We start from the raw sequence: 27,037 nt of genomic DNA on the forward strand, positions 1-27,037 counted from the left end.
ACCGACGTGAAACTACTTTGTTGGAAGAGAATTTTACATGAATCTTGAATTATTTTCACTTGCCGTACGAGGCGGGCAGGAAAGTGTGAAGAGTGTTTCCCTTAATTGCCATGATATTTGAAAAGTATCCGGATTTCTAACTTTACTTCATTACATCGAGGAGTTACAACTTGGTCCGTAAAAGGACGGTAATTGCACCGTGATTGTCCGATAGCAACACAATTATCGATTAGCCGAAGAAAAACTTGTATATAGCGTAATCGACCTTATCCTTACATGGTTTAGTGTTTTTTTTCTTTTTTTTTTTTACAATTATCGACATACTGATTCCTCTTTCGGTTTCCTGCACACGTTGCACCAGCTGTGACAGATTCAATTTGCGACAGAGTTCATGCATCAATTCTAGAATGTATATTTACCGCGATAGGCTGTAACTTTCACTAGAAAAGATAGCTGGAAAGCAATTAGAAAGAAATTTTTTACGGTTCTTTCAGTCTACAACCTAAGAATGATATGCTCGAGTAGTTTCATGGGAACTATGAACAACGAATATTGGTCAGCTAATTGTACTTCCGGTGAATTCCATAGCTGTATTGTACGTTGGAACACGTTCGTATTAAATTTATTAACAAAGTTGTTTTTCTAAAGTCATTTTAACATTCCTTTAATTATGTGTAAGATACTTAATGCATTGCGTGCATTATTCAAGAATACTGCGGTACGTATTGCCTTAGCAGATCTGCAATTAGTAGACTACAAGTATCGGAGTATCAAATTAATTTTATTAAACGAAAGGTTTAATTTACTTTTTTCTCGAAACGTTATTATTAGGGAGACAGCAGTCGCGGCGAAGGCAATAATTATTCACTGCATCGCAGGCACGCAATCGAGGAAATATCAATTAGTAAAGAGTTAGGTCGTTGACACGCTTGCTAAGCATCGACAATCAGAGAGAGTCACGGAGATATAATTCAGTTTTTCTCGACGCGCTTTTTGTCAATTATAGAAAAGTCAAATCCATTCGACTGTATCGCATCGCTAATCCCTGAATATAAAAGATCTCGAAGCCTGCGTTGCAGCCAGTTAAGAAGAAACGTCGGTATCTATTAAGTCGTTGTCGATTAAGCTGGTGCCATGTTGGTACGTTTTCTGTGATCTGTTTTATTTACGATAGTTATGTTAGTGAATTTTGTGAGGAAATAAATCTTAGAAAATTGATCGTTAACGTAACATGTGTCTGAATGGTTGAATATATTGCAGGTAATTTTTACCGCTTTGATCGTATCGACGCTGAATTCGGCTACAGGAGTAGAACATCAATTTTTGTCTTCAAGCTACGCGAGATCAAAAAGAGGGGTCGTCGAAACTGGTCAGAATGTTCTTCAAGATTATAAATCTCATCAAATTCAATCGATCGGGTCAAATATGCGAAGCATTGGACCGAGTAATGCAAAATCTCCATCGCATTATAAAAACGTTCAAATTGTGAAAGAATCTCCGTTAGTCGGAGGTAGCATTCCATTGGCGTACAGCGATACCTTTAAACAATCATCGCCGTATGTTACGTCGCCGTTGTCCGTTTATTCCTTCGAATCTCGAAACAACGAACGATTATTGCCATATTCTGATAATTTATTTACCATGTCAACTGGCTATAAAACTACGGGTGACAATTTTTCTAAACCGCTGAAACAAACCGGTACGCACCGCCAACCAAAGTTTAACCAAAATGCAGCAACAGGTATAACGATCAATTATTTCAACTAACGTTAATCCTTCCGATCGATTTCTCTCTTTGCAGATACAAATCTCCAAGTTCCCGTGTATAAGACTGATTATCTGTTGCCAAAAATCTCAGAATCGCAGAGTTACGCGCCTATGTTCCAAAACATGGAGAAAGCTTCGTTGCCGATGCTTCAAGTACAAAAGAGTGGAGAGTTACCTCGGTACTTGTCCAATACGCAAAGCCAACCACTCGTGTTGAACCCTGTGGATCAACAGTTCAATTTCGCAGTCAGAACGCCGAAGCTAAACAGCGTGCAACTGAGTACACCTTTCCTGCCGCCGCTTTCCAGTTTTCAGGGTCAAGTGGTGCCAATTTCCACCGTAGATAACAACGCGCAATTTCCGCAATACAAAGGCGCTGCGGTAGACGTATACCCAACTGTCAGTAGCTTCTCACCGATGGCTTATCAGCCTATCCAACCTCAGTCGCGATTGCATTTTGCACACGATAACGTTCAACGTGTGCAATCTGTCGACAATGTACGCCATGCTACGCCAGCGCAAGAAATTCGATCTGACGTGGAGATCATTGACAAAAAGAAACCTGCGCCTCCGCCTAAAACCGACGACGACGAGGATAACGACGAAGGTATACAGCAACATAATTTTTACCAGAGTACAATTCTAATTTAACGAGCGAGTTTATTGTGCAGATTATGTACCTCGTGAGAAACAATACGGAACAAATTCAGAGGAAGACGACGACTACGAATCTAGATCTGAAAAATACTTTAAGGCGCCAGCAACGGAAGGTAACTTTAAGCCATCGACCTCGTTTCCCTTCAAGCAATACGACGAAAAATTTGGCAAATATTCGAGTCAGAATCGTAACGCAGAAGGTGATAAGAAGCCCAAATATCAAGATTATTCTTCGTCGAACGACGAGGATGACGACGAGCAAGCGCCATCAGCTAAATATAACTCGGATCGCGCGCCATCAAAAAGTTTTTACAGTAGGCAAGAGGATGAAGAAAACGATGATAGACAAAAGACCGAAGAAACGTCCGATAATGCGAACGCATCTAAATACCTTGACAAGAACACCGACGAAGAGTTTGAAACATTGTACAGAAAGAAATTACCAAGACAAGGTAAGTGTTCTTTAATTAAATATTGCTCTTCGAAGGAAAGAACAAGCAATGAACCAGCGCATAATCGTAGAGTACATCCATCTGAAAGAAGTTCCAGAAGTGGAATATGGATCGAGCTCATCGAGAGGAAACGGAAATGATTACGAGGATCCTTCGGGCGAAGGAAGTTTTAGGAATTTTAGGTATTTCAAAAATTTCCACGATTTCAAAGATTCTGAAGGATTTAATTCTGATATTGTAAAAAGCTTCAGCTTGCTGCCCGAAACGACGCACGGAGGATCTTTTGGTTACAAAATACCTAAAAGAAACGCGGCATCTTAAATATGCGAATGACCTCATGATTTACCAAAATGTGTTGGTATTTAGAATCTAATTATGCTCTATACCGAGCTCAGTGCATATAATTTATCTAAAATTTTTATATGTTATTTATATTGTTATGTTTGTTTGTATATAATATATTGAACATAAATTTTTATCGTAACTAAAACAACGTTAGATATTGGATTATTTCATTTCCATGGGAAAAAATACCTCTTCGTAAAAACATATCAGCAGGATATTGCGATATCGATCAAGTAAGTTGACCTTCTCGCGCGAAGGATATGGCCTACCGGAAATGTGCGAGACGTAGTTATTTCTTGATATGTTTCTTGATATAAATATAACATAGCCACTTCGATTCATCAATTTCCGAACGAATAACCAGTCTTCCGGCGACTAATTGTACAGCAACGACACCACGGCCGATCGTCATTAAGCAACAAAGGCTTATAATTTTCCCGCGGTATTCCTATTTTTACATTTTCTCTTAATAGCATCAATTAATTTTGTCATTACATCGATGTCGATGGAGCGTTCACTTACGAATTGCAATCTGTATATATACTCGTTCCACGAGTTGGAGAACTCAGTATCATCGATAACATCGTCTACAACTCTTCCAGCATGAAGATCACCTACACGGTAATAAGCCTTGAAATCTTTTTCTTAATCGCTGTTATCGAGGCAGTGATATTAAGAAAACGAAGAAAATTTTTCAGATCGTTGTTGCATTCGCATTGGTCAGTATCGCGGAGCCAAAATCGTCACCAAAAAGAAAGGAAAGAAGCGTAACTATATTAGGACCATCTGGTTATGACTTTCTTGGAATCGAGCCAATCTTTTCTACCGATTCATGGTCTACGAACAGTTTTGGACCAACTCCCTGGAATGCTGCAAAAGTGCCAGATATTCCCTTATCGCAAGTTCAGGTCCAAGCAACGCATGACGTCGCTCTTCAGGTATGGCAGACTAATTTGCATCCCTTTTAATTAAGAAAGTCCGCACTTTGCTTCACACCGTGGTTTCTCGTTAATCTCAGACGTTACGGGAACCGCCTAGTGGCACACCCAGCGTTGCATATCCTCCGGATGTGCTGAAAGCTATTCAACAGGCGAAGGAAGCAAATCAAAATGTAAATCGGGCGCAGCATAAGGTAGCAGAAGCTAAACAAGCTGCCATTGTTCAGCAGAAGGTTGCTCTGGCTAAGGAAGCTGCGGCAAGGGAAGCTGTGGCGAGGTAAATACATGCATTTCACAAGATGCTTTCCAAAGAGTGAAATTAATTAATTTAATACGTTCGTCGACTATTTACATGTACAGATCGCAAGAAATTTCGTCTGCTGCCGAAGCTGAAGCTAAATCGAGCGCAAAACACTTAGTAGCTCTGCAACAAAGATTGGCGTCATTGAAGGATGCGGTTGCAGCTGCACAGCGGGTTGCCGCAGCAAGGGAAGCAGCTGCGGCTGCTGCCATTCAGAGAAACGCTGCTGCGACGGCTGCTGAGTTACAGAAACAGGACGTTGACAAACAGATCAGTCAAAGCGAGCAGGAAGCAAAGGTGACAAATCGTCAATTAGTTTACACGAGTTTGAACGGAGGCAGTTGGTGCACCGTACTGTTGTTAATTTACAGGAGAAAGATATAATCGCTGCCAAGGAGGAAGCTGTTGCAAATGCTGTACGACTCGCTTCATTAGGAAAATCGACGCATCATCCTTGGGGTCGTTAAACGCTTTCCACTTAAAATAATCACGAATGTTTTTTTTCTATTCTCTGTTATAGTTACGGTGGTGGTTTGTCTCATTTCTTATTCTCGTTACAAATAAAGTTTGTTTTCTGCAAAACTTATCGATTACTTCAACCGGCACATTGTGAATAGAAAGTGCAACGTGTGCTTTCACCAACAAATATATTGTACCATAAGATTCCGAGAATATATGCGGCTGTATGTATTATCATTATTATTGCGCATTACGTTTAATCTCTCTGAGCGGAAAGAAGCTATGTCTTCTTATGCCATCGAACGAACGTTTTGGCGTCACATCGGTAAAAGATTATCTAAGAACGCGTGATCGTGACGCACTCATCGGTCGATCATCGTGGTAACTGGATCGTTAAAAATAATCATGCTGGAACAATGTTGCTTCCTTTCACGAGAAACTCTAGCGTTAAACAAGGTGGTCAGGATCCTTTGAAAATTGCCATTTCCTGATCCGGCGTAAGACAATAGCGTAGCAGTTTACCGCATATTCGTGGGAAGTGGCAGTGAAAGTGACGGTGGGCAGGGTGATTCGTTCCGCAGGAAGACGGTATCGATAGTCAAAGAATGCAATATCCAGTTACGTGCAACACAACGCCCAGCAGCCACAGCAGGAGAACGACCGAGTTAGATAAACTCTTTGCGTCGAATCTACCAGCGTATCCCTACCGGAATCCTTTCACTCACCTCTCTTTCTTGACCATCCGTAATACTCCCTTTCTCCCCGTTACGGTCTCCGCGATCCTGTCGAGCTGCTCTGCTTCTACGAATCAGGAGTAATTACGTGGGAAGAAAGTCGTTCGATCAAAGTCACTCTTTCTTTGCTCGATGTCTTCTATACTCGTTCTGTGACCATTCACCTCGATAACGGCCCTTTCTGTCAGCGCCATAGAAAGGAAACGAAAGGAATCCACCGATGTATCCTTGTAATCATCGAGCATTTAGTTTGGCGAATCTAATGGGAATTTGGATTCGTTTAGACGTTTTCATAGAAAAGGATCTTAAAAGTATATACCCTTTCGTTCTCGAGACATAAGTTTCTAGATGTGTCGCGCAAGCGATAAAAGGTATTAGCGCTTATCAACGGTTCTATCGTTATCCAAGACTTACCCTGCCACGTCTAAAGAATCGCGATAGTCACCTTGTATAACCTCGGGGGTAGATACAACTATTTTAACGAACAAGCACGTCTCCTTTCACGTCGAACTGTCCAACACTTTCATCTATACCGCTTTTTCGGATTTACTCGCTTTTTGCCTTTTACCTCACCCAGTTTTATTTGCTTTGCTTTCTTATTGCGTGAAAGATCGCGTTACTGCCAGTGAAACTAGCCGTAACTCGATTTTTGTAACAATCGGTGTCACGAAAGCGTTCCATTCTATATTCGTTTGAAAAAGTTAAAGTCGTTAATTGACAACAAATAGCTACGAATTATTAACTTGTCTAGCGACTCGCGGTTGTCCTATTTTACACACGTTGCGATATTGCAATAATAACATTGATGCGAGATACAGCGCAATTTCCGTAGCGCTCGATTTAATTTCTTAGTTGACTTTCATGCGAGAATTTCACGCTGGTGACATCGCAAAATAAGGCAAAACGGAAGAAAGAGAGTAGGAAAAGAAATCGATTTCAACGCTGGATCGGTAGAGAGGATCACGGACGGTCCGCATAGGCGTTCACCACGCTCACCGCGTTCTACGTTACTTGGAAAATCTGACGATGCATTTCGTCGAAGTACTCTGAACGAAGTAGATACAACGGTGTTTTGTCGAGAGAAAGCTTGTCCAAAAGCTATACGAGCTGAGAAATCTTGGTCTCGATGGACCGCGTCCACTAACTATACACGTACTATGTATATAGGTATGGCATACGCGAATCGATGTTTCCGTAATTAAGAATGAAATTAAATTACGCACGTAGCGGTGAAAGCTCGCTTGAATGAATCAAAGATCTATTACAAAGATTACAGTCTAAACTTCTAATTTCTTCGGATCGTGATCGCTTACCTTTTGGAATCTTTGATTCCGCCATGGTGACGTAAAAAATTAATTCTCGCTTGGATGCAACGGCGTCGAGTTCCAACGCAAATTGATATGGATGTAAGTATTTCCTACAGTTTAGTGTAGTCTGGGACATAAATGCGAGCATGCAAGTCCGGTTTTCAAGAGAGAAAGATTATCCACGCGTCTGGGAAAGGGAGAGGGAGAAAGCGTATAAAAAGGATTGGTCCATCGTCAAGCACTCGCAGTATACGTATTCGTTTCTTCATCTACTGTCCCATTAGTAATCGAAAAATGCTTTCTTGGTCTTTTGTAAGTATCCGAAAAAAAAAAGAGAAAAAAAAGAGGATGGATACGATCGATCCGATGGACATACACGTAGGCACGCGAACGAGAGGATCTCGAGTCTCGGGGGAAACAGTGAATCGTGACCGAATGTTACACATCCTTTGCAAGTTCCGCTCATAGCGCAAACAATGCCGGTGAAAAGTGAATATTGGTATTTGCATACTTTCTTCTATACGCACTTACGTATTTGCGATGGCGATGGCTCGTAAAACCGGCAACATCGTGGCCCCTATTCATCCCGCGCTTTATATTCATACTTCGAAACGAAGTTACGATCGCACTCTGTGGATATATCATTGCGAATATGTGATTTACTAGCACCAGTTGACCGAGTTTAGAAAGTGCCAGCTGCGAACAACAGAACTTCGAACACGACGCGACTGATTTCTCTCGTCTCTACCCTACTTGTCCGTGCTTATACTTGATCGACAAAATGATTAAAAGTCCGATATCGTTCTCGTGCACCTTGAATCTAACTATCGATTGTTTCAGGTATGGGTGGCAATTATATTCGCGAAATACGTAATAGCTAGCATCGAAGGTAGTCCCGGAGGTTGGCAGGGGTAAGAGATTATTTAGGTCTGTTTTCCATATATCTCGTAAACCGAAGCATTCGCCTAAATCGGATCGTTTGTAATTAATAGAATATCAGCAGGCAGCGATTATGGATCAGGACACGGCTTAGAATTAGGCGGCCTGTCCAATTATGGCTCCTATGGCGGTGGTGGACTGGAACATGGATTGCACGGAGGACAAGTTCATTACGCTGAAGCTGTACCGGTAAGCGAGCACGTGGAAATTACCAGGCCCGTGCCAGTACCTGTCGTCAAAAACGTTGGTAAGTTTGCCTCATCGATTAAAATGCTGACGTTAATTGCCATCGTGAAACTAGATAAGCGTTAAACCATAATCTTAAATTTACAAAGTGTTCGATCAGTCTCATACTCTCGACTAAAATTCACACTTTGATCAAACTCTCATCTTCGATTATACGTGTATATAATATAGGATAGTTCACGCAAACCAAATGAACATCGTGAAGTCTAATTCATCGTCGTAAAATTTCTTGGAATAATCGCTTAATTAAAAAACTTTTTACACTACTACAGGAGTACCGGTTGCTCAACCAGTGGCCATAGGAGTTCCACATCCAGTCGCGGTAGGAGTACCACAGCCCTATCCAGTTCACGTACCGGTTGCAAAGCCAGTTGCAATTCCCGTGGTAAAGACCGTGGCCGTTCCAGTCGAGAAGAAGGTTCCATTTCCCGTGGAAAAGGTGATACCGGTCCCAGTGGAGAAACACGTGCCTGTACCGGTGGAGAAACACATACCAGTGCCGGTGGAAAAACCGTACCCCATTCACGTGCCGGTTTACAAACACGTATTCCACAGGGTGAAGTCTCATGGTCACGGATGGAGTCATTAGACGTTACAACATGACACTTTGAAGATATATGCAGATTTACACATATGGCCGTAACAGCAAGCGAGCGTAACTTCTGCGTGTGTATCAGCTAGTCTATACGGCAGAAGATTGCGATTCTCTTCCTCGAATGATCACAAAGAAGGCTCTTCGTCTTCGATCGGGCACACATTGTTGTATAGATCGAAGATATCAACGAGCCATCTATCCAGGAGTCGTAAAACGTCTCCAATGCTGTTTGTATTTATGGTTGTTTGTTTTGTTACTGTGTTATCAAATAAAAAATTAATTTTTAATTGAACCCAGCCTCTCTTTGTCCTCTATTCGCTGTAAATTAACGTTATTTGATCGATTACGTGCGTACGTTGGCAGATCTCTTTCGCCATCCATCAGAATTAAAAATAATAGATAGTTAGCCGTTATTTCCAACACGTGGAAAACTCCATTTATTACCTTCTCTCGACTAATTCTATTATTAACGAGCTTAGCTAACGATAGGTCGCAATCGTTGCAGGATAGTTACAGTGTAGTCGCAAAGAGCTATTTTAATATGAGCGCACGTATTCCCTGATCCGTCGGAATAATTACTCGTAATCTGACAAGTAATCAGATGTTATCAACAGGCTGGGCAAATTATACCTTTCCCATTAATTTGGATAGATCGCGAAATTTCGGCACTTTTTATACGACGCATGGTCGCTTCGTTGAATCACGTTGATATACAAGAGAAACACGATAAGGACTGAAGTCACGAATTTCGTTATATCTCACCCGCCCTCTAATTATTATTATAATTTTCTGAATACCAACGGTCAGATAGCACAGTTCGTGTCTAGATGATCTCAAGACGGTTCGTTATGCTCTCTCCACAAGCTCGGATAAATTCAAAGCTACGTGAGCTGGACACGTGTATCAGATATCGTTGTACACGATCATCGTCAATTTGTCACATACCGTGAGCATTTTCTATATCATTGCAGACACATAACTGACGCGAAAGTTTCTAACAACGATGTTCTGGCTTTATTAACGAAATAGTTTTAGCTTGTCGAATTAATGCGAAGCAAATAACATGGTAATCGGTAATCGATCTATACATTAGAGGCTCTTAATGCTTTTTTGCGCATATATTATAAAACCACCTATTTCCACATTTTAGATCTTTAATTTACATTTTCCAGATTGTTTGCTTACGTTTTACTTGTTCGTTTACAGCCTTTTCTCTTCGGATTCTATGTATTTGCGTATAATAAAGTGAACAATTTCCTACGTCGCGAGGAATATCGTGCGATACACATAGGACGTGTTAAGTATTAGAAATCCTTGCGCGCGCGTGGGAATCACGATACGCTATGAAGTCGCTAAACCGTATTTTCTACGAAACATCAAAGGAAAAGAGTCGTAATTACTTAATAAGAAAATCGTTCGATCTCGTTAATTACGTTGAATTCAGAAAAAATTGAAAGAACGATAAAGAAAAGAAACATTGTGTTCAAAGTATTCAAGCCATATCGGCAATGTGCATTCACGAGTCTAAATAGTTCCGTTACTTTTGAATATGTATCGACTTAACGGTGGGAGCACCGGTCAGTGACAGTCGATGAAAATTGTGAATGTACGCGCGCACTCGCCTATGAATAGAGCAGAAAATGTCTAATTCACACGGTGCTGGCGGAATCACAAAAATGGCCAATACTTACGACGCGTTCGCCGCACTGATACCTGAGAAATAGCGATTTATTATAGCGAGCAGGACTAAACTACATCGTCGACAGTGAAAGGCCCAGTGGTATATTAAGACGAGCAATGAGCAAAGATGTATCAGTCGCCGAAGAGACTTCTACAACTAGCAGTCAGGTGTATACTTGCATGCGCCTAAACATGAACAGAATCGTGAGTAAAGAATTCGGAAAATTCCTGTATTCACGCGACTCGTACATTTACGAATCGAACAACAAGGCTTCTTAACAATTAATCGATTAAAGAAATTTCTCGTACTTTTCCAATGTATTTTTTCACTGTTACTTGCTAATAATCTGAAAAAGCGTTCGCCTTTTCTTTTCTCACTTTCCATATTTCTTCCGACTCCTTGTCACGGTGACATTAATTAATAATAAAAGGGCGAGCAATTCAAACATCGTTTATCAATAATTTTCTACGCCATATAAAGACATTTCATTTGGCAACCAGTAATCACAATTCTATTATTTACGGAAAGATCATCGCGTTCAGTATTGCCACTATATTTACTCGCGAAGAAACAGTACATTTTCTTTCTAAGCACATTCTATTTCAGTCAGCCGACATTCAAACGCACATTCACTAACGTGAACTTTACCTTCAACGTAGGTGCTACTTTCCCTGGTGTCCTTGGCCGCGAGCGTGCCGGTGATCGTGCAACAGAATCAAAATGAATTTCAGCCTCAATTACACGGAGGTTTTCAGCCGTTAGAAAGGTCTGATCAGGAAGGTCTCGGCACTTCCTCAAGTGGAAGTTACGGCAGTGATTATGGCGGTAGCTACGGTGGCGGTAGCTACGGTGGCGGTGACTATAGTGGTGGTAGCTATAGTGGCGGAGAATATGGTGGTAGTTACGGCGGTGGCTTTGGCGGCGGTGACTTTGGCGGCGGTCACGGTGGAGGCCTCGAGGGATCTTCCGGCGGACACTTGGAGTCTGGCGGTGACCACTTGGGCTCCGACTACTCCTCCCTAGGAGGTGGATACGAAGGTGGAGACGAAAGTGGAGTTTCCCTTGACGGAGGTCACAGTGTAGTGCAAAGTGTTCCCGTGTCCGAGCATGTTGAGGTAACGAAACCCGTACCGGTCAAGGTGGTTAAACACATCGGTAAGTTATAATTACGATTCTTCGTAAAAACTTTTCCTACCAACGTCTCTACCTGTAATATATTTTACAAATACTTTGCTTTCAGGGGTACCGGTTCCTCAGATCTTGAAGATAGGCGTACCCCACCCAGTGCCAGTCGGTGTTCCTCAACAGTACCCGGTAGCTCATCCAGTTCCAAAATTGGTTCCTGTACAAGTGATAAAGACCGTCGCTGTGCCAGTGGAGAAGAAGGTTCCATTCCCGGTTGAGAAGCATATTCCAGTACCAGTAGAAAAGCCCATCCCTATTACGATCGAAAAGCACGTGCCAGTGCCAGTCATCAAACCGTATCCCATAAAAATACCCGTGTACAAAACGATCTACCATCACGCGAAGAAGCACTAAACTTTAGCGACTCGTTACGGAACGATCCATCCGACTGATACTAAAACGACTGCACACACGTTCATCGCTTTTGCTCACGGTTCGGTTCCAGATTGAACAACCATGATGGAATCGCGGTGAATTTGATTGTTGAGGCTGGCTAGATTTATGGCCGACTAAATTTTAATTGTTTTTATCCTGTATATACACGAAACAATGTTATCGCTGTTTATTTTTTTTTAATTTTATAAATGTTACTGTTTTTGTTTTTCAATAAAAACGTTGAAAATAATATGCACAGCTTCTGTTTTTCGAGCGAGAAATTTAATCTCCAACAACTTTGAAGCAATTTCCTCATCGTCTGTACTGTCCTACGTCAAACGTGATTAATGTTTCATCGGATCGATGTTTAATTGCAAAGATGAGATTGATATATCGAGCGAGTGCTACTTACGGTTAGCTGTAGCTTTACATCGCGAACGAGCTTTTCTGTTTCAAAAAGATATGAACACATACTTTTCGAGAGAAATCGAACAAGTCAAATCGAGGCAACTTTCCACGTAGGATTAGACGGAATGAATTTTTACGTGGAAGATAGATGCGGTCATTGTACTTTAACGCACTCAAGATCATAATCAAAACTTTCACTAGTATTTTCGATGCATCAGCTACAGATTCTATGGAAAGTGAATGTACATATATATCCACTAGTTCAGGATGGAAAAGAGCACTTGATCAGTAAATGAACTACGAAGATAGAGGAAGTCCAGCAAGGTTACAAATGAGTGGTCTTTACCTGGTTATTACCTTATATCTGGTTAAACGAAATTTAGAGGAAGTAGCATGGTCATGGCTTTCCTCTGTACTTATGATAATCGATAGGTAATCATAAAGTTAAACAAGCGATATCACGTCTGTGTATCAATAGCTAGCATAGTGAAAAAGATATTCCTAAATAAATTACGCGATTGTGATTAATCTTTCCAGTCGTAAATCTATGAATAATTACGTGATTTTGCAAACTGTCGTTGGATTCAAAAAAATACATAATATGGCAATAATGGCTACTTAACGAATAGTGGGGTAGCGAAGATATGGGGATGAATTTTGTTTATTCAAAATAGATGTTTAATTTTTTATGCTTGATTTTGATAGAATAGCGAATCCTCGAGATAAAAGTGCTGCGGTACGTTTATCCTGAAACCTATCATTTCTGAGATATTTGATTTTGTTCATGCTATTACTTTCGTCGTTCAAAGTGTCGACCATGTGTAGCGCATTATTGCTGTATGTGTTACGATAGACTGGAACGATAAAAGAAGTAAGGAGTGCAACGGTTCAAAGATTACAACGTTGTATCGATGCACATGGTTGACACTTGGAACAATTTACATAACGAAAATAATAGAACGAGCAAGGTCGAATATCTCAGAAACGGTAAATTTTGGAAAAAATGTATCCGAATACTTTTACACTCGAAATTCGCGATTCTTTCGAAAACAAGCATAGAAAGTTAGACATCCCATTGAAAAAAGAAGAGATTACCTGTATATCCCCACTACGCATCCACCTGTCGAAAAATGTTCGTGGGATACACTGTACAATGTACGTACAATATCGAAATATAAGATAGAAGTATACGTATCCTTATCGATCTTTTATCATTCACGCATCTTCGTGCCATTCAATGTTCATTTCTCTCATCCTGGCTTTACATTTTACTTTTATGATTGTTATCTGAAATATTTTAGCATCCTTCGGTATATTTCAAGTATAATTAATGTATCAGGCGACTAATCGCTATCAGGAAGTAGGAAGCAGGAAGTATTCCGTGATTGCATATATGTTTGACCGTGGTGTTTTGATTTCAAGCGCATTCAAATGAATGGTAAAAAGATACGCAATTAAGTCAGTTAATGAGACTAAGGAATTGCATCGAAATAAAGCAGCGCGTTGTCCGGGTTAGCATAGGATGGAAATCCTGTATTACGTAACCGTTTCATCAAGAATATACGGTGTTTGCAGGGATAGAGAAATGTAACCCGATAGTGAAGGTGTCGAATAGAATTTCGCGTGATAGTGGGGTTACTTGTCCCTTGTAGAACAGTATATAAAGTGTCTACGCTAAGAATTTCTCTTGAGTTGGTCTTTTATTCAACACGTACTCGTATACACTGAACAAGGGGACATGGAAAAAATCGTACGTCAATTTAATGTGACATCTATATAGATACTTATGCTAGTAATCAATAACGAAAGTGTCACGTGGTTCATACGTAATTGAATCGACAATGTTCTTCCGCGCTAGTAGACACGTACAAGATTTATCTTTTGCAGATCGTAATTTTAACGATCGTTTCCTCCTGTTGCGCTGGAGAACTAGGATTCGGCGATCATGGATTAAGTTTGGGGGAAATTGCCGTGGGTCACGGCGAAGAAGAAATTGGTCTAGGTTTAGGTGAATTAGGTTCGGTCAACGTATCAGTATTATTCGTAAACGTTATAAATATTATTATTAGTAAAAGGGCTACACTTTAACACCGTATAAACGACGAGATCGTGTTTTATTTTATGTCAGGTGGATCAGAGCACGAGATCAGTCTAGGAGGTCACGGAGAAGGTGGACACTTCATACCCTCTGTGAAAACAATTGGTATGTGAATTAGTATCAATTAAACATAGAAATTTGCATCACATTTGGTTTAATTGCAATAGGAATACCAGTCCCTAAGAAGGTTCCTTTGCTGATACCTCATCTGCAGGTTCAACAAATTCCACAGAGTTATCCAGTTCCAGTGTTCGTACAGAAACCTGTTCCGTATCCGGTAAATACTCTCGATTAAAATTTCATCATTCCTTGAAATGTCTTTTAAATATTTAACTCGTTAAAATATTATTCGTTTATTTTAGGTGGAAAAGCAAGTATTTTCTAAGGTGGAGAAGAAAGTACCCACGCCCGTCGAAAAAATCATTCCAGTGAAAATTGAGAAGCCTGTTCCATTCACTATAGTGAAGCATATTCCTGTTCCAGTGGCGAAGCCTATTCCAATTAAGATTCCAATTTACAAAACAGTAGTGCACAGCTCCAAGAGCCATTAAGCCTGTGAAATTGGCGTTGTTGATTGTTCTTGTTTTAATCGTTGCGGCAGGAGTGCGTCGTTGAAATTACAGTTTCTATGTGTTTTATATTTATATTGTTTTGTTATACATCGTATTTAATAGTTTCGTGCGTTAAAATTATTTATTAATAAATGTAATTATATTAATTACAAATGCATCGTTCACACTTATTTACACCTGTTAAACGGTAAAGCTAGTTCTCGTATTTTAAATTATTTATTCCATTGTTCAACTTATTTATTAACTAAGCTATTTTATTTTACTCTTCAATGTTGTCAATTAAATTGTATAAGAACCATATCGAATCGTCTAGGCTGTTCTTTTCGTCTATAAGAACAGATACAGAAAGATTTACGTGATATTACGTTAACGGAATGTTACAATTATTGGTCTGCGTTTCAAAATGGAGATGGAAGGTACGGAGGAGAAAGGAGAATGTGGTACGTCCGAGGCATTTGTAGCGAAAGCCATCATAATAATCGTCTTCCTCTGTCATTGACCTTCGTAAATTCGACTGCGGCGGCACAGAAAGAATTGGCAAAAAGAAAATGTACGAAATTCTTAGATGTCAGATGATAAAGTTTTACCGAAAAATGAGAAAGTAAATTCAAAGAACACTTTCACTCTCCTTTTCTTTTTTTCTTACAGTCCCTTGAACGCGGAATAACGCAAAGTCGACATTAAGAGGAAGATCGTAACTCGTAATGATCTAACCGACGGAGTATTTGTAACGAACGAGCGCATCGTCCCTCTATCTGACAAAGGTGCATTAGCATAGTAACGTGGTCACGATAAAAAGAGCTGAAAAAGAATGTTGGAAGAAAAACCGCGATGCGGAAGAAAACTAAGGCGAAAGTAAAGCATAAAATGATCTACCGTTCTGTTGATCTTGGCAATCAGGAGATTGTAAAAGAAGGGAGTACAGCTGCTAAAATACATCGTGTAGGTATGAGAAACTGTACTGTAGGAGATTATTGACCTCCTCTGTAGAAACTCGTTAATATACCCTGGCTGACATTTCCATTTTTACGAATAATCAAGTTGGATTTTATTTGTACGATGCAACAGAAGAGGCGGAGGAATGACATAAAAAGATTATTCGGAAGAAAGTTTAATATCCGGGAAAGCAAAAAGAATTCGTTAATAATTCCTCGATGTCGAGACAATTTGAAGATTTAAATTTTATATTTATATATATATAAATACTTATACTTTGCCGTTCTTTATACATCTAAGCACGATGCTGCTTTATTATGATTCTCATTACTCGCTTGTAACAATCGATTAAATTACCTTGAAAAAATATTCCGAAACGGTAGACTTAATTAGCTGCATAGAAGTATAGAAAAAAGTGCAGGACTTCCTCTCACGATTCCTTTCGCGTACACCTCTCTCAACCATCTCTTCCGGTAGTCAATAACGAGCATAATTCATTGTAGCTATTTGACGTTAGAAACAAGATCAAAAGAAACAGTGAAAGAAATAGTTGCTACAGGAAAAGGTTCCTCGGTAAAAGTAAAATATTATCTATGCGTAACGGTTTTTAAGAAGCATAGACACGCTTCTATTGTATATCAAACATTCTACTGTCCTTCAAATTTCTAATCAAAGAGAAATCGCTGTCTTGTCTTATGTAACGAACGGTCGATCATGTCTGTTAAACGATCGCTTTTTGGTTGGAACAACGTCTTAAATCCAAAGGGAAAACATTGACAATGTTACTTGCTTGCGATCTGGGAAATGATCGAACGTTTACCTTGAGCTATATAGTCGTCAGTACGTACTCCAGCGTACTTTCCATGTAAGAGAAACAGAAAAATATGAGAAAGGGTTGAACGCACAAGCTTTCCTCCTCAAGTACACCTGCTGAGCAGACTAAACGACTCTTCGACTTTTAATAGATAAATTGGAACAAAAACGGGTAGAAATGCTACTTTCGCTTCTTCGGAGAGGTTGAATGTTCTTGAATCGTGTTTGAACTTTGAACGCCGTTAGATTTCTATGGCGAACCTCGTTCCTGCGTACATGGGATCTGTTCAAGCAATCGACAGCGTAGGTTCGACATTTGATGTGACATGCATCGCGTGCCACGCTCATTAATGAGATTGCGCTCCGCTTAAAACAGCATCCGCGTTCGTGATAAATAAACAAATAAATCAAACCGTTAAAAGGCTGGTCGTATCGCTTTCGCTTTCGAGAAGATTTTACCCCGACGTAATTAATTTCGTCGAACAAATTTAATAAGACGAGAAGCAAATTGTAACTTCCGAGTTTAATGCGAACGCTGTCTCTATATTTGGGACGACGGAAATTTGCACAGAGGAAGCAGTATACACTCGTAAATCCAACCGAAATCCGAGACAAACTTTCCACCGTGAAATGACAGCACATTGGTACACTATCTCTCATATAGAGATTATTACTATATATGACACGCATTCGTATTAAATTCATATCGTGATTGCAATTATATCTTAATCTCTCTTATCCCTATGAATCTGGGATTAATATACGTGTTTAATATGCACGTCGAACGATGAGACATTAACGATTGCAACGAAAAGCGAATTAAAAATGTTTTGGCATTTCTCTTGGGCGTAGCGAAAAGTATAAAACGAAGAGAGCAACAGACACACTTTCTGCTCCCGCCTCTTTCTGATCTGCCTATCTCAACTCTATGATAAAACAGAAATTTACTTTTACAGGAACAAAGATCGGCGTGTCCGATCGGTTTTTTCACTAAGATTCCTTTCACATAGCGAACGCGTTTGGACTTTCATTTTGTCGGTCCGAAAACTTTGATCCGCTTCGAGTACCTTTGCACAAGAGATCGTTCCTCACCTTCACTTCCGGTATATTTCAGATTTGTCGATTGACATAAAAAAAGAAATCGAATTTTGAACAACATGGCACAGGCTAGATCGTTCCAAGGAAACGAGTATAATTTATGCCTATAAATATTTAACGAGCTTCATCGCGACAACCGTTTCAAATATTTCATCTTAAATACATAATGAAGCGTTCTCTCCACGTTGCTCATCGAGCCCATTCGAATCATCTCTGGAAATTTTCTTGATCGCACCAGGCATTCGCTTCCGGTAAGCGTAGCGACCGTCTTGCGGTTGCATCGGGAGTCGGGTTTGATTTTCCGCTTCACCGATCGTTGCGCCGCAAGTCATCAGATACGATTTTTCTACATGCAGGTGCTTAATTTTCGTGTTTCTAATGCTGATTCTATTCGAAATTGTAACTGCTAATAAATATTACTTGTCCAGTTCGTAAATCATCGAGTCGGGATTATGATACTTTGTCTCATCGTTGACAGTTATAACGTATAAATATTTGCTTGTAAGAAAACTACCGACACGCTTTTTTCATTCAAGCGCAATATTATCCATTAAAAAGAAAGCGTAATACCAACGATGGGATACTTTTACGCTGTGCACTTCCCGCGTCCGTAAATACACGTAATCTTAACTTCCGGCCAGTCATAGACGGAGAACGGTCAATGAGCCGCGTGAAAAATAAAACAAGAACCTTTCATACTCATTGGCGGTGTATAGAGTTGCGAAGGTTGGTCGATGGTAAGATGTAGTTTGATATATCCTGGAAAGGGTCGGAACTGTAGTGCATGAAATCAGTGAAAGGTGGTGGAATCGATGTTAGTATATAAGCTCGGTATTCCATTGCCGTAGACACTCAACGTTTTGTGCTTTAACGATAAACACCTTTTCGGGAAACCTACAACTATGAACCAAATTGTAAGATTTATACAGCAACTGCATAAAAACTTGAAAGATGATAGATGAATTATGTAATAGTAATTTCCTCAAATTGATCGAAAACGTAAATGTATCACCGACAGAAAAATTAAGCCTAATTACCTGATATGTTCTTTGATTCGATTAACGGCTAAATGAGAACGGAGATTATAAGACCGTAACGTATCGATACGCAGAATCGATGATTATCAATCGAATGTTTGTAGATTGCTCTATTTGGTCTGGCGGTGATCGCCGGGATCGTTTCTGCGGGCCACATCGAAGAAGACCATGGAAGCTCCACCTACGAGGAAAAGACGAAGCCAGTAGAAATCCCAATTTACAAAAAATATGGTAAATATCTATACACATGTAAAAACCTAAGGATCTTTCAAGGTACAATAATATTTGCTCGTTGTGTAATTACAGCAATTCCAATCCCTCATCCTGTACCAGTCGAAATTCCTCAAAAGATAGAAATACCGATTCCTCAACCTCAACAAGTTCCCGTTGAAATTCCACACCCCTATCCAGTGGAAGTCGTGAAACACGTCGAAATCCCTATCGAAAAGCCAGAGCCTGTTATCGTAGAAAAACACGTAAGTAAATGTATCTAATTATCGAACAATGGTGAAGTCACCGTTGTAAAACTTCGTATCGCAATAACTGTATCACGTGTCACTATATCATATGTAATCGTGTCCATCTAGATACCTTTTGTGGTGGAGAAGCCGTATCCAGTGTACGTCGAAAAGAAATTTCCCATTCCAGTCGCAAAGCCGTATCCAGTTCATGTGCCAGTTTACAAGCACGTATTCCATTACACTTCAAAGGGCAAAGGATGGCACTAGACTGATTCGCTCGCTACTGAACACTTGGGAATTGTTCTTCCTGCGACTGATCGTTTTACGGGAGAGCTTCTTGTCACCTGATATCTAAACTTATTTAATTCAACGAACATACTGTTCATCGTTTGGATTACTGTGAAACAAATGTCAAGAAAAAGAGACACGATATTCGGATCTCAACACTGATGTTAATGTTGCCAATATTTTTGTTACGAATTTTATACACTTGTTAAGTTTTCCTTTTCTATCGATTAATGCGTGCTTGTTAATAAAGCCTATTTGAAAAATACCATTTCTTTTTTGTTTAATTCCTGTCGATCGAATCGGCCTGTTAAATGTACAGCAATGAAGTTGAACTGCAGCAATGATCTCGCAGGTAGCGATCTCGGTAAAGCGATAGTTCGTTCGTCTCTTCCTGTTCGCGGCTACACAAAGAATAAAAAGGAAACACGTAACCATAAGTTTCGTTTCTTCGTCATCCGGTGTTACGAATCTACTAGAAACCAACCAGTCACCGATAGGAATCCTGTGCGATCTTGATTCGCCATAATGAGCCCGACAACAGACGCGTTCCTACATCGTGGTGCAAAACCACTTTTACTTGGGATACACTTTCACTATTCCGCTCGCTGATACAGAGAGTATCGTGTACAATTCGATTCTTCCAGACAGCTTCTCTCCCATGACCACACCCCAGGTTAGCTACCTCCTTCTCACAGCGATTTGTATTACTAATAAATATCTCTATTCTATTTTACACCCTTTTACAATTTACGCCATGGGCAATGCATGAAATTTGCTAGACTCTCGTTTTCACTCGCTAGTTAGACGTGTGCAGCTGTAGAGAGATGAGAACGTGACGCTCTATTCGAAAGTTTGATTTATTTGATTTACATGCACCGGAATGATCGATGGAGATTCGATACATTACACAATTACCCTAGGTACGATATATATATATATATATATATAGACATAAATGATAGGTTACAGGTGTTGTCTGACACTGATCTTAATGCCCTAGGATTAGAGAAATCCCGCTCCGTTAAGATTCACATAATTGTACTCTGATTAATCCCTGGAGGAACGAAGCGTATTCCCCTCTCAAGCGCACTCTCTCCGTAAAAATTATAACGAAAAAAGTTCTTTGTAAATTACATGGTGCACCATCTCGATCTATGCTACTCGATCGTCTGACAGTAATTTACAAATTATTAAGCGTGCGAACTAGACCATGACCGAGTTGTATTTGTCTTGGTTGACTAACCTCATTCTCGGTTGTTTACTACAAAGACTGCTATATTTAAACGTAACGCGATCGCCAAAAATTTATCGTTTACTGTCTTTATCGATAAGAGAAACAGATTGGAACAGATAAATATTCAACTGTACTCGATATCGCGGAATCTAATCGAGACAAGGAGTTTCCTTTCACTGTAACTATTTGTCCGCGAACAATGTATCGTTATTTCCATAAATGATGAAAATCGAAAGTGCGACTGCGTTTGCTATCCTTGGAATCGGTATCTGAAAATTCTTTAAATATCTTCCGCTTGCTCGTTTAATAATTGACCGGATAAAAACGCACGAGGCAACAATCTCGATTAATTTAGATCTTCAATATGACGAGTTCGATTTTTCTCCCCCAAAACTTCCATAGCTGGAATAGAAAAAATTGTATGGTATGCAAATAACAGGAAGAACTTAATTCAGCCATATACAAATGTGATATATCTGTGCAGACAATCATAGAGATAGTACTCTGCGACGAGCAGAAAGAGTAAACGTAATAAAGAGAAGGGAGAAAGTGACGTTGGTATATAAGCACTTGGCCATGACTTTGAAAGCATCAAAGTGATCGTGGCGAGTTAACACGACAGGTTGCTGAGGATTCGCTCTGGTGTGGAAATCATGAGAACTCTAGTAAGTTTCTTACCATCGACTTTTCTGCTAACCATCTCATCGTTGAATTATTTTCGTTGCACTGTCAAGATGTCAAGCGTCAAACTACTATTTTCTTAATCTGTATCTGTATCTTAATTAACAAGCACGATTATTGATTATAGGTATTCGCCGCTTTAATTACCTTAGTATGTGCCTCCTACGAAGAGGATCATGGCAGTTCCACCTATCATGAGACATCGAAACCCGTGGAAATCCCCATTTACAAAAAATACGCTATACCAATTCCACATCCAGTTCCAGTTCCAATTCCGCAACAAATTAAAGTCCCTATTCCGCAACCGTATCAAGTCGAAGTTCCAGTGCCGCATCCAGTGCCAGTAGAAGTAGTCAAGCACGTTGAAATTCCAGTAGAAAAACCTGAGCCCTATGTAGTGGAAAAAAAGGTACGATGGAACGCAAAATTTTTTGTTTTATATTACATTTAATTGTTTAATGGTTGGTAGAAATGCTCGAGCATTGTACGAATATGAAGAGCAAAAACAAATATCAATATTATTCCTCGCAAAACAGTTACAATAATTATCGTTAGAGATACGACCGCGCTGTTTAATTATTCCAATATATTATTGTTATGAAATGTAAATATAATTTCATTCTCATGAAATTTAACGTGATATTACTTACGCTCTGACCTCGTTGCACGTACATAGCTATTGCAATTCGAACGTATAGGAATTACTAGAATGTTAATATCGCGCAGGTACCGTACGTTGTTGAGAGGCCATATCCAGTGACAGTTGAAAAGCACTTCCCGGTGCCTGTTCCGAAACCATACCCGGTCCACGTACCTGTCTACAAACACGTATTCCATCATCAAAGCAAGGGACACGGTTGGAAGCACTGATCTTGAGAGTCGTCTTTTCAAAGTTCAAACGATTAGGAAAAAATATATATATACGTATTTATGTATGCACACCAAATCGAAAATTTTAGTTTCTTGACATTATGACACTTGTACATAGCTCACTGTTGTTGTAATTAAACTATTTTTGTACTGTTTAAATAAATTGTTTTTGTTTTCATAATATCGTTAAAATCGTTCCTCTCCCTTCGATAGAACATCGATTCATCGGTGCAATTGGAAAGTTTCGAAAGCGTGTAGTTTAGTAAGTAACGTACGGTCGAAGTAACACTAACCACCTAAATAAATAACTCTATACGTTAGCTTTTTCTTGTTTCACAGTATTTCTCAACCAGGTCGGTAAAGGTATGACAATGATTTTATCAATGCGGAGACTACCTCCTAGTCGAGAGAGTTCTTTTAACTTAATTGCTGCTGAGATTCTAACAAAATAATTACTCTCTGGCCCGAAGTAAGTAAGAAAAAGTAAGTAACGATCGACCATTTTACGATGATCTCTACCCCGTTGTAATTTTATCGGTCTTAACGATACGAACCTGGCGAGTACTTTCCGCGTTCGAATCAATAGTAATTAGCTACCATGAATCTATTCACGAGGCATTATGCGTCTTGAACGATACATAGTTCGAAATCACAAATCAATCACGAACGTAATTTACTGTCACTATGATGAAAACGGAGACACACATATATATATACACTCTGTGGATAAAACCGTAGGATATATTTCAGCCGAACAAACTGTTTTACCTTTTTGCGAATTTCTGTAGGCAATACCCGGAGCGATGCAATGTGTTACGAGGCTTGCCCTCCGGTTTTCTCGAATCACAAACCAGCCAATGACTGGCGACGGTGTGGTAAATGACGAACGCCAACCTAACGACAGCGACATAACAGGGCTGTTCGCCCGAGGTGCAGAATTTATTCAGGAAATACCGGGGCGCGACCACTTGCGTCATAGGCTTGGCTGTCGACCGCTTTTTACGCCGCTTAAGGGAATCACATTCGTCTTGGGTCCGCAAGAAACTTGCCCTGCTTAAGTGTAGCAAAAGTTTATAAAACCAGGGGCCACGCACAGCGCGCTTTTAGTTTTGCCCGGGACTTTAGTACCGACGTTTATCGAGAAGATCGTTCAACCGACACTGAAATCATGTTCAGATTGCTGGTAAGCAAACAGACAGAAGAAACCACGACACTTTCCACTTTTTCAATTTCGTGATAGTCACTGATCGTTACATCTCAATTTAGGAACAGAATAGCACGTATATAGTTGTTCTTTCATGTACGGGATAAAGAAATGATAAACGAGTTTCTAACGTTTCGAGGTACTTGTACATTCTAAAATATTTATGTGATCTCCAGATACCGTGCCTGATATGGCTGTCAAGCGTCCGCTCGGAAACCGCAGTGGACATGCACATGCACATGCCGGATGGCATGATGGAAGACAAAGCGGCTATGAAAAGGGAGTCGTATTATAACCCGTGCCCTCCGACTTACTCGCATCCTATCTCGTACTCGCCGCCACCGCAAATTTACGTGAAACCGTACGTGCAACCAGCGCCGATACAGTACATTCCGAAACCGATGATCACCTACGTGAAACCATCTCCACCACCGGTCGTTGTGAAACCAGCCCCGGTAATCGTAAAGCCGATCGTTCAACAAAAAGTGATTTACCCGATCTATCAGAAACCAATGATCTCGTATGCGCCAATCTATCAAAAACCCATCTATTACGCGCCTATGTATCAGAAATTGATGTATCAGGCACCTAAGGTGTACTTGAAGAAATACGAACTACCGATTACTCAAGTGATTCAGAAGCCTCAGATTTCATATCCCATTCAGTACCATCAGCCGAAAGTGGTACAGATCCCGGCGCCACAGATCAATTTGGTGAAGCTCGAACAACCCATCGTTCATACCCAGCCTATTTACCAGTCGCCCATAAAACCGTACTGCCCTTAAGAAAAATTCATGGACAAATGTCACGGTGCGATTGCAACGATCGAGTCGATCGATCGCTTAGGTCTTTTGAGAACGTTCCGGAAAATCGGAAGATAATTCGGCGTTTCCGAGAAACTCTTCGCCCATTGAAACGATCATGTCGCGATAGCCTTAACCTGCCATAAATATCAGCGTAGTGAAGCGTAATTTAGCGAAATATCCGTTTCGCAAATTGTACAATAAAAACGAAGGAACTATCAATCTTGCTGTTGAATGTGCTCACCCTATCCGTTCGTCCTCCAACTTTCCCCTTTCCAGCCATTTCGTAATCCCAGCGGCAACTCTTCTTCAATATCGCGAAATAAGAGCTCTTAACTCGACTACGACCCGATTGAAACTCGTTAAAAGCTTAAACCCTCGCCCTACACCATGTAGACCTGTTTCAAACGTAAAGTTTCGATAGCCGGCTAATTTTCGCAAAACTTTGCCAACCTTTTCATTCGCCGGTACGATGCTGACCTAGAATTTCATAACAGACCAACGTCCTTTCTGCAACACGGGATTACGGGAGTCTGCAGATATCTCCCGTACTGAGATTACCTTTCTCGAGATCTTAATCCGTCGACCCGTGGAAACTCATTTTCTCATGAAAGTTTCCTCGATTATTCCGGCAAACCGAATAGCATTATCATTGCTCTTAAGATCGCGTATTATCTGCTTTTGCTCCTTCATCGATCGGTAGACACCGGGTTTCGACAAACAAACTTTGGAATTCGTTACACGCAATGAAACTCGTTTTCTACTAATTTCGTCGGCGATATTACAAATTAGGCGCAGTATACCGTCAAAGTTGTTATCTCCCTTTATGGTAGTTTACTGTATTCCTATTATATACTGCATCTATGTATTCAGAGTTCCTCTTTAATTATTATAAATTACATCGGAAAACGGAGAAGCTGCGCGATTCAACGCAAACGACATGTTCCGTCATATCTGCGCCTTCTGTTAGACCGTTCGATTGCGCCAGATCGATGTTCGCCTTGGTCTAAGTAAGGAATTAATTACGAGCCAGTTGCGGCGAGCTTTCCAATCGATCCCCGATTATTTCGAAGAATTGCTATTTCCACACCCGTTCGCCACAACGGGCAATCCTATTACGCAAGTCACAGCGCGGTTTTTGTAACCGACAACGTACGGGGGTGTAATTTTCCAACTTTCTTATTTACACGGTTTGTCGAAATTCTTCGCCAATGTCGCATATAAAACGAATGTTTACAAGCAGATTCTTTAGTAAAACTGTCGAAGATCGTAGGATAGTTCCAAGACGTCGCTATGACATACAGTATGAGATACTACGTAAGTAAGACGAGTGATATTAGTTTCGTGACTTGGATAAAATTTGATTCGTTAGAAGCGTGTCTTCTCTGTTGCAGTTGTGTCTCGCGATCGTTGTCGTTTGCGAATCGGCAAGAATACCCAGAGTAACCGAGCAATCACATTTTCCGAATTTTCAAGATATTTATCCGAATCGTAATTATCAAATTGAGTCAGCGAATAACCACGATGGTGGGCCATTTTTTGGAAACTATAGAGCGCATGAAGGGAACGCAGGTATAGGAAACGAGTTTTACGATCATCGAACTCCCATCGGTGGCCGAGAAAATTTTGTTCATCATCTTGCAAGAGGTAACGAGAGAGTATTGTTAATCATTTCCAAAGTTATTAGTAAATCTTTCGTATTTCAGTTCCATTCGAAGAATTTAGAGGACGAGATGCTGTTCCCCGGCATTATGACCGATTTAATCATGCGATTAATTACGATTACCAGTTATAAAAATTTTATCGAGTTTACGTTGATCTGATGTATATCGAATATAATTAATGCTGCAAACGGATCGAGCTAGCAATCTCTTTATTTCTCCTTGTTCCTTTATATTCAATATATATATAATATATATTGAACGATATATAGGATAATATATGTTAATATAATAATTTGTGTAAATAACATTATTAGAAAGAAAACAACGACGGGGTAATTATTATGCTAGGCTCTTCTTTTGTTCGATTTTCTTTTTTTTTTTTTATGTACAATACTATTTTGGCTCATGACGTTACGACTTTGGACCATACATACGAGGATACTCCTTCGAGATAGGAGAAAATGAACGTATCCTCCAAAAACGAGTACCTGCTCGATCATGAATCAAGATCATTCGACAGTTGGGACGCTAATACTCTAATCGCGGCGGATGACACCAGTGACACCACCACTGGCGTATAATCTATTGACTATATCCGACCGTAAAAGCATTGTTTGGAGTAAAATATAGCGAAAGAATCGTCACGGTGGTGGCAAATTCCTTTTGGCATTAGGCATGAAATACACGCGCTCGTACAGTCGCTCACTTTCCTCACGCACCCGGTACGATAGAATTCAATAATAGCGTTAACAATCGAAAAATATTGAAATCGACGAATCACACGACACGCTCGACCTGTGTGATCCGTTTCTCATTTATATCTTATAATATGTATAATAAATATATAATATATATATAATATATATACTTATTAATATAAGAACTTGAC

General features: G+C 40.0%; 9 protein-coding genes across 10 annotated transcripts; all 9 read left to right on the top strand.

Annotated features, from left to right (window-relative positions):
• The first annotated feature begins 293 nt into the window (after positions 1-293).
• Positions 294-3,328, top strand: LOC139987238 (uncharacterized). Its single transcript, XM_072003251.1, has 5 exons — positions 294-1,140; positions 1,261-1,741; positions 1,802-2,374; positions 2,439-2,876; positions 2,947-3,328. The coding sequence occupies exons 1-5, from the start codon at positions 1,135-1,137 to the stop codon at positions 3,195-3,197; spliced, it is 1,749 nt and encodes a 582-aa protein (XP_071859352.1). The 5' UTR covers positions 294-1,134; the 3' UTR covers positions 3,198-3,328.
• A 430-nt stretch (positions 3,329-3,758) lies between these two features.
• On the top strand, positions 3,759-4,978 carry LOC139987818 (uncharacterized). The gene is made up of 5 exons (XM_072004532.1): positions 3,759-3,842; positions 3,920-4,159; positions 4,240-4,436; positions 4,520-4,757; positions 4,832-4,978. The coding sequence occupies exons 1-5, from the start codon at positions 3,825-3,827 to the stop codon at positions 4,925-4,927; spliced, it is 789 nt and encodes a 262-aa protein (XP_071860633.1). The 5' UTR covers positions 3,759-3,824; the 3' UTR covers positions 4,928-4,978.
• Positions 4,979-7,116: 2,138 nt separating this feature from the next.
• Positions 7,117-9,032, top strand: LOC139987093 (uncharacterized). Its single transcript, XM_072002973.1, has 4 exons — positions 7,117-7,272; positions 7,801-7,871; positions 7,953-8,146; positions 8,418-9,032. Exons 1-4 carry the CDS (start codon positions 7,255-7,257, stop codon positions 8,732-8,734), a joined length of 600 nt encoding a protein of 199 aa, XP_071859074.1. The 5' UTR covers positions 7,117-7,254; the 3' UTR covers positions 8,735-9,032.
• Positions 9,033-10,512: 1,480 nt separating this feature from the next.
• On the top strand, positions 10,513-12,227 carry LOC139987233 (uncharacterized). The gene is made up of 3 exons (XM_072003245.1): positions 10,513-10,624; positions 11,081-11,576; positions 11,662-12,227. Exons 1-3 carry the CDS (start codon positions 10,538-10,540, stop codon positions 11,958-11,960), a joined length of 882 nt encoding a protein of 293 aa, XP_071859346.1. The 5' UTR covers positions 10,513-10,537; the 3' UTR covers positions 11,961-12,227.
• A 1,599-nt stretch (positions 12,228-13,826) lies between these two features.
• On the top strand, positions 13,827-15,189 carry LOC139987282 (uncharacterized). Of its 2 annotated transcripts, none has more exons than XM_072003361.1 (5): positions 13,827-14,139; positions 14,277-14,406; positions 14,518-14,592; positions 14,655-14,764; positions 14,850-15,189. In XM_072003361.1, exons 1-5 carry the CDS (start codon positions 14,128-14,130, stop codon positions 15,036-15,038), a joined length of 516 nt encoding a protein of 171 aa, XP_071859462.1. In that variant the 5' UTR covers positions 13,827-14,127; the 3' UTR covers positions 15,039-15,189. The 2 variants fall into 2 exon arrangements, with proteins under 2 accessions (XP_071859462.1, XP_071859463.1); XM_072003362.1 differs by having other exon boundaries at positions 14,277-14,397.
• A 3,549-nt stretch (positions 15,190-18,738) lies between these two features.
• LOC139987338 (uncharacterized) lies at positions 18,739-19,743 on the top strand. Its single transcript, XM_072003487.1, has 4 exons — positions 18,739-18,820; positions 19,048-19,174; positions 19,250-19,419; positions 19,531-19,743. The coding sequence occupies exons 1-4, from the start codon at positions 18,809-18,811 to the stop codon at positions 19,669-19,671; spliced, it is 450 nt and encodes a 149-aa protein (XP_071859588.1). The 5' UTR covers positions 18,739-18,808; the 3' UTR covers positions 19,672-19,743.
• A 1,726-nt stretch (positions 19,744-21,469) lies between these two features.
• Positions 21,470-22,584, top strand: LOC139987339 (uncharacterized). Its single transcript, XM_072003488.1, has 3 exons — positions 21,470-21,591; positions 21,735-22,016; positions 22,334-22,584. The coding sequence occupies exons 1-3, from the start codon at positions 21,580-21,582 to the stop codon at positions 22,475-22,477; spliced, it is 438 nt and encodes a 145-aa protein (XP_071859589.1). The 5' UTR covers positions 21,470-21,579; the 3' UTR covers positions 22,478-22,584.
• Positions 22,585-23,588: 1,004 nt separating this feature from the next.
• On the top strand, positions 23,589-24,571 carry LOC139987337 (uncharacterized). Its single transcript, XM_072003486.1, has 2 exons — positions 23,589-23,660; positions 23,858-24,571. The coding sequence occupies exons 1-2, from the start codon at positions 23,646-23,648 to the stop codon at positions 24,464-24,466; spliced, it is 624 nt and encodes a 207-aa protein (XP_071859587.1). The 5' UTR covers positions 23,589-23,645; the 3' UTR covers positions 24,467-24,571.
• Positions 24,572-25,587: 1,016 nt separating this feature from the next.
• On the top strand, positions 25,588-26,340 carry LOC141445765 (uncharacterized). Its single transcript, XM_074111723.1, has 3 exons — positions 25,588-25,801; positions 25,879-26,131; positions 26,191-26,340. Exons 1-3 carry the CDS (start codon positions 25,778-25,780, stop codon positions 26,277-26,279), a joined length of 366 nt encoding a protein of 121 aa, XP_073967824.1. The 5' UTR covers positions 25,588-25,777; the 3' UTR covers positions 26,280-26,340.
• The last annotated feature ends 697 nt before the right edge of the window (positions 26,341-27,037 follow it).

Source organism: Bombus fervidus, chromosome 5 (assembly GCF_041682495.2).
Source record: "Bombus fervidus isolate BK054 chromosome 5, iyBomFerv1, whole genome shotgun sequence".
NCBI lineage: Eukaryota > Metazoa > Arthropoda > Insecta > Hymenoptera > Apidae > Bombus > Bombus fervidus.

What these genes read in the sequence shown, in the direction of transcription:
- LOC139987238 (XM_072003251.1), top strand. An exon ending in CGACGAGGATAACGACGAAG is followed by an intron (nt 2,375 to 2,438) that starts GTATACAGCAAC and finishes TTTATTGTGCAG; the next exon opens with ATTATGTACCTCGTGAGAAA. An exon ending in AAAGAAATTACCAAGACAAG is followed by an intron (nt 2,877 to 2,946) that starts GTAAGTGTTCTT and finishes GCATAATCGTAG; the next exon opens with AGTACATCCATCTGAAAGAA.
- LOC139987818 (XM_072004532.1), top strand. An exon ending in CGCATGACGTCGCTCTTCAG is followed by an intron (nt 4,160 to 4,239) that starts GTATGGCAGACT and finishes CGTTAATCTCAG; the next exon opens with ACGTTACGGGAACCGCCTAG. An exon ending in GCAAGGGAAGCTGTGGCGAG is followed by an intron (nt 4,437 to 4,519) that starts GTAAATACATGC and finishes TTACATGTACAG; the next exon opens with ATCGCAAGAAATTTCGTCTG.
- LOC139987093 (XM_072002973.1), top strand. An exon ending in AGTCCCGGAGGTTGGCAGGG is followed by an intron (nt 7,872 to 7,952) that starts GTAAGAGATTAT and finishes TGTAATTAATAG; the next exon opens with AATATCAGCAGGCAGCGATT. An exon ending in ACCTGTCGTCAAAAACGTTG is followed by an intron (nt 8,147 to 8,417) that starts GTAAGTTTGCCT and finishes ACACTACTACAG; the next exon opens with GAGTACCGGTTGCTCAACCA.
- LOC139987233 (XM_072003245.1), top strand. Translation starts at nt 10,538, where the DNA reads ATGAGCAAAGATGTATCAGTCGCCGAAGAGACTTCTACAACTAGCAGT. An exon ending in GCCTAAACATGAACAGAATC is followed by an intron (nt 10,625 to 11,080) that starts GTGAGTAAAGAA and finishes CCTTCAACGTAG; the next exon opens with GTGCTACTTTCCCTGGTGTC. An exon ending in CAAGGTGGTTAAACACATCG is followed by an intron (nt 11,577 to 11,661) that starts GTAAGTTATAAT and finishes CTTTGCTTTCAG; the next exon opens with GGGTACCGGTTCCTCAGATC.
- LOC139987282 (XM_072003361.1), top strand. An exon ending in TCTAGGTTTAGGTGAATTAG is followed by an intron (nt 14,407 to 14,517) that starts GTTCGGTCAACG and finishes ATTTTATGTCAG; the next exon opens with GTGGATCAGAGCACGAGATC. An exon ending in ACCCTCTGTGAAAACAATTG is followed by an intron (nt 14,593 to 14,654) that starts GTATGTGAATTA and finishes TAATTGCAATAG; the next exon opens with GAATACCAGTCCCTAAGAAG.
- LOC139987338 (XM_072003487.1), top strand. An exon ending in CCCAATTTACAAAAAATATG is followed by an intron (nt 19,175 to 19,249) that starts GTAAATATCTAT and finishes GTGTAATTACAG; the next exon opens with CAATTCCAATCCCTCATCCT. An exon ending in CTGTTATCGTAGAAAAACAC is followed by an intron (nt 19,420 to 19,530) that starts GTAAGTAAATGT and finishes GTGTCCATCTAG; the next exon opens with ATACCTTTTGTGGTGGAGAA.
- LOC139987339 (XM_072003488.1), top strand. An exon ending in CCTATGTAGTGGAAAAAAAG is followed by an intron (nt 22,017 to 22,333) that starts GTACGATGGAAC and finishes AATATCGCGCAG; the next exon opens with GTACCGTACGTTGTTGAGAG.
- LOC141445765 (XM_074111723.1), top strand. Translation starts at nt 25,778, where the DNA reads ATGACATACAGTATGAGATACTAC. An exon ending in CATACAGTATGAGATACTAC is followed by an intron (nt 25,802 to 25,878) that starts GTAAGTAAGACG and finishes TCTCTGTTGCAG; the next exon opens with TTGTGTCTCGCGATCGTTGT. An exon ending in TGTTCATCATCTTGCAAGAG is followed by an intron (nt 26,132 to 26,190) that starts GTAACGAGAGAG and finishes TTCGTATTTCAG; the next exon opens with TTCCATTCGAAGAATTTAGA.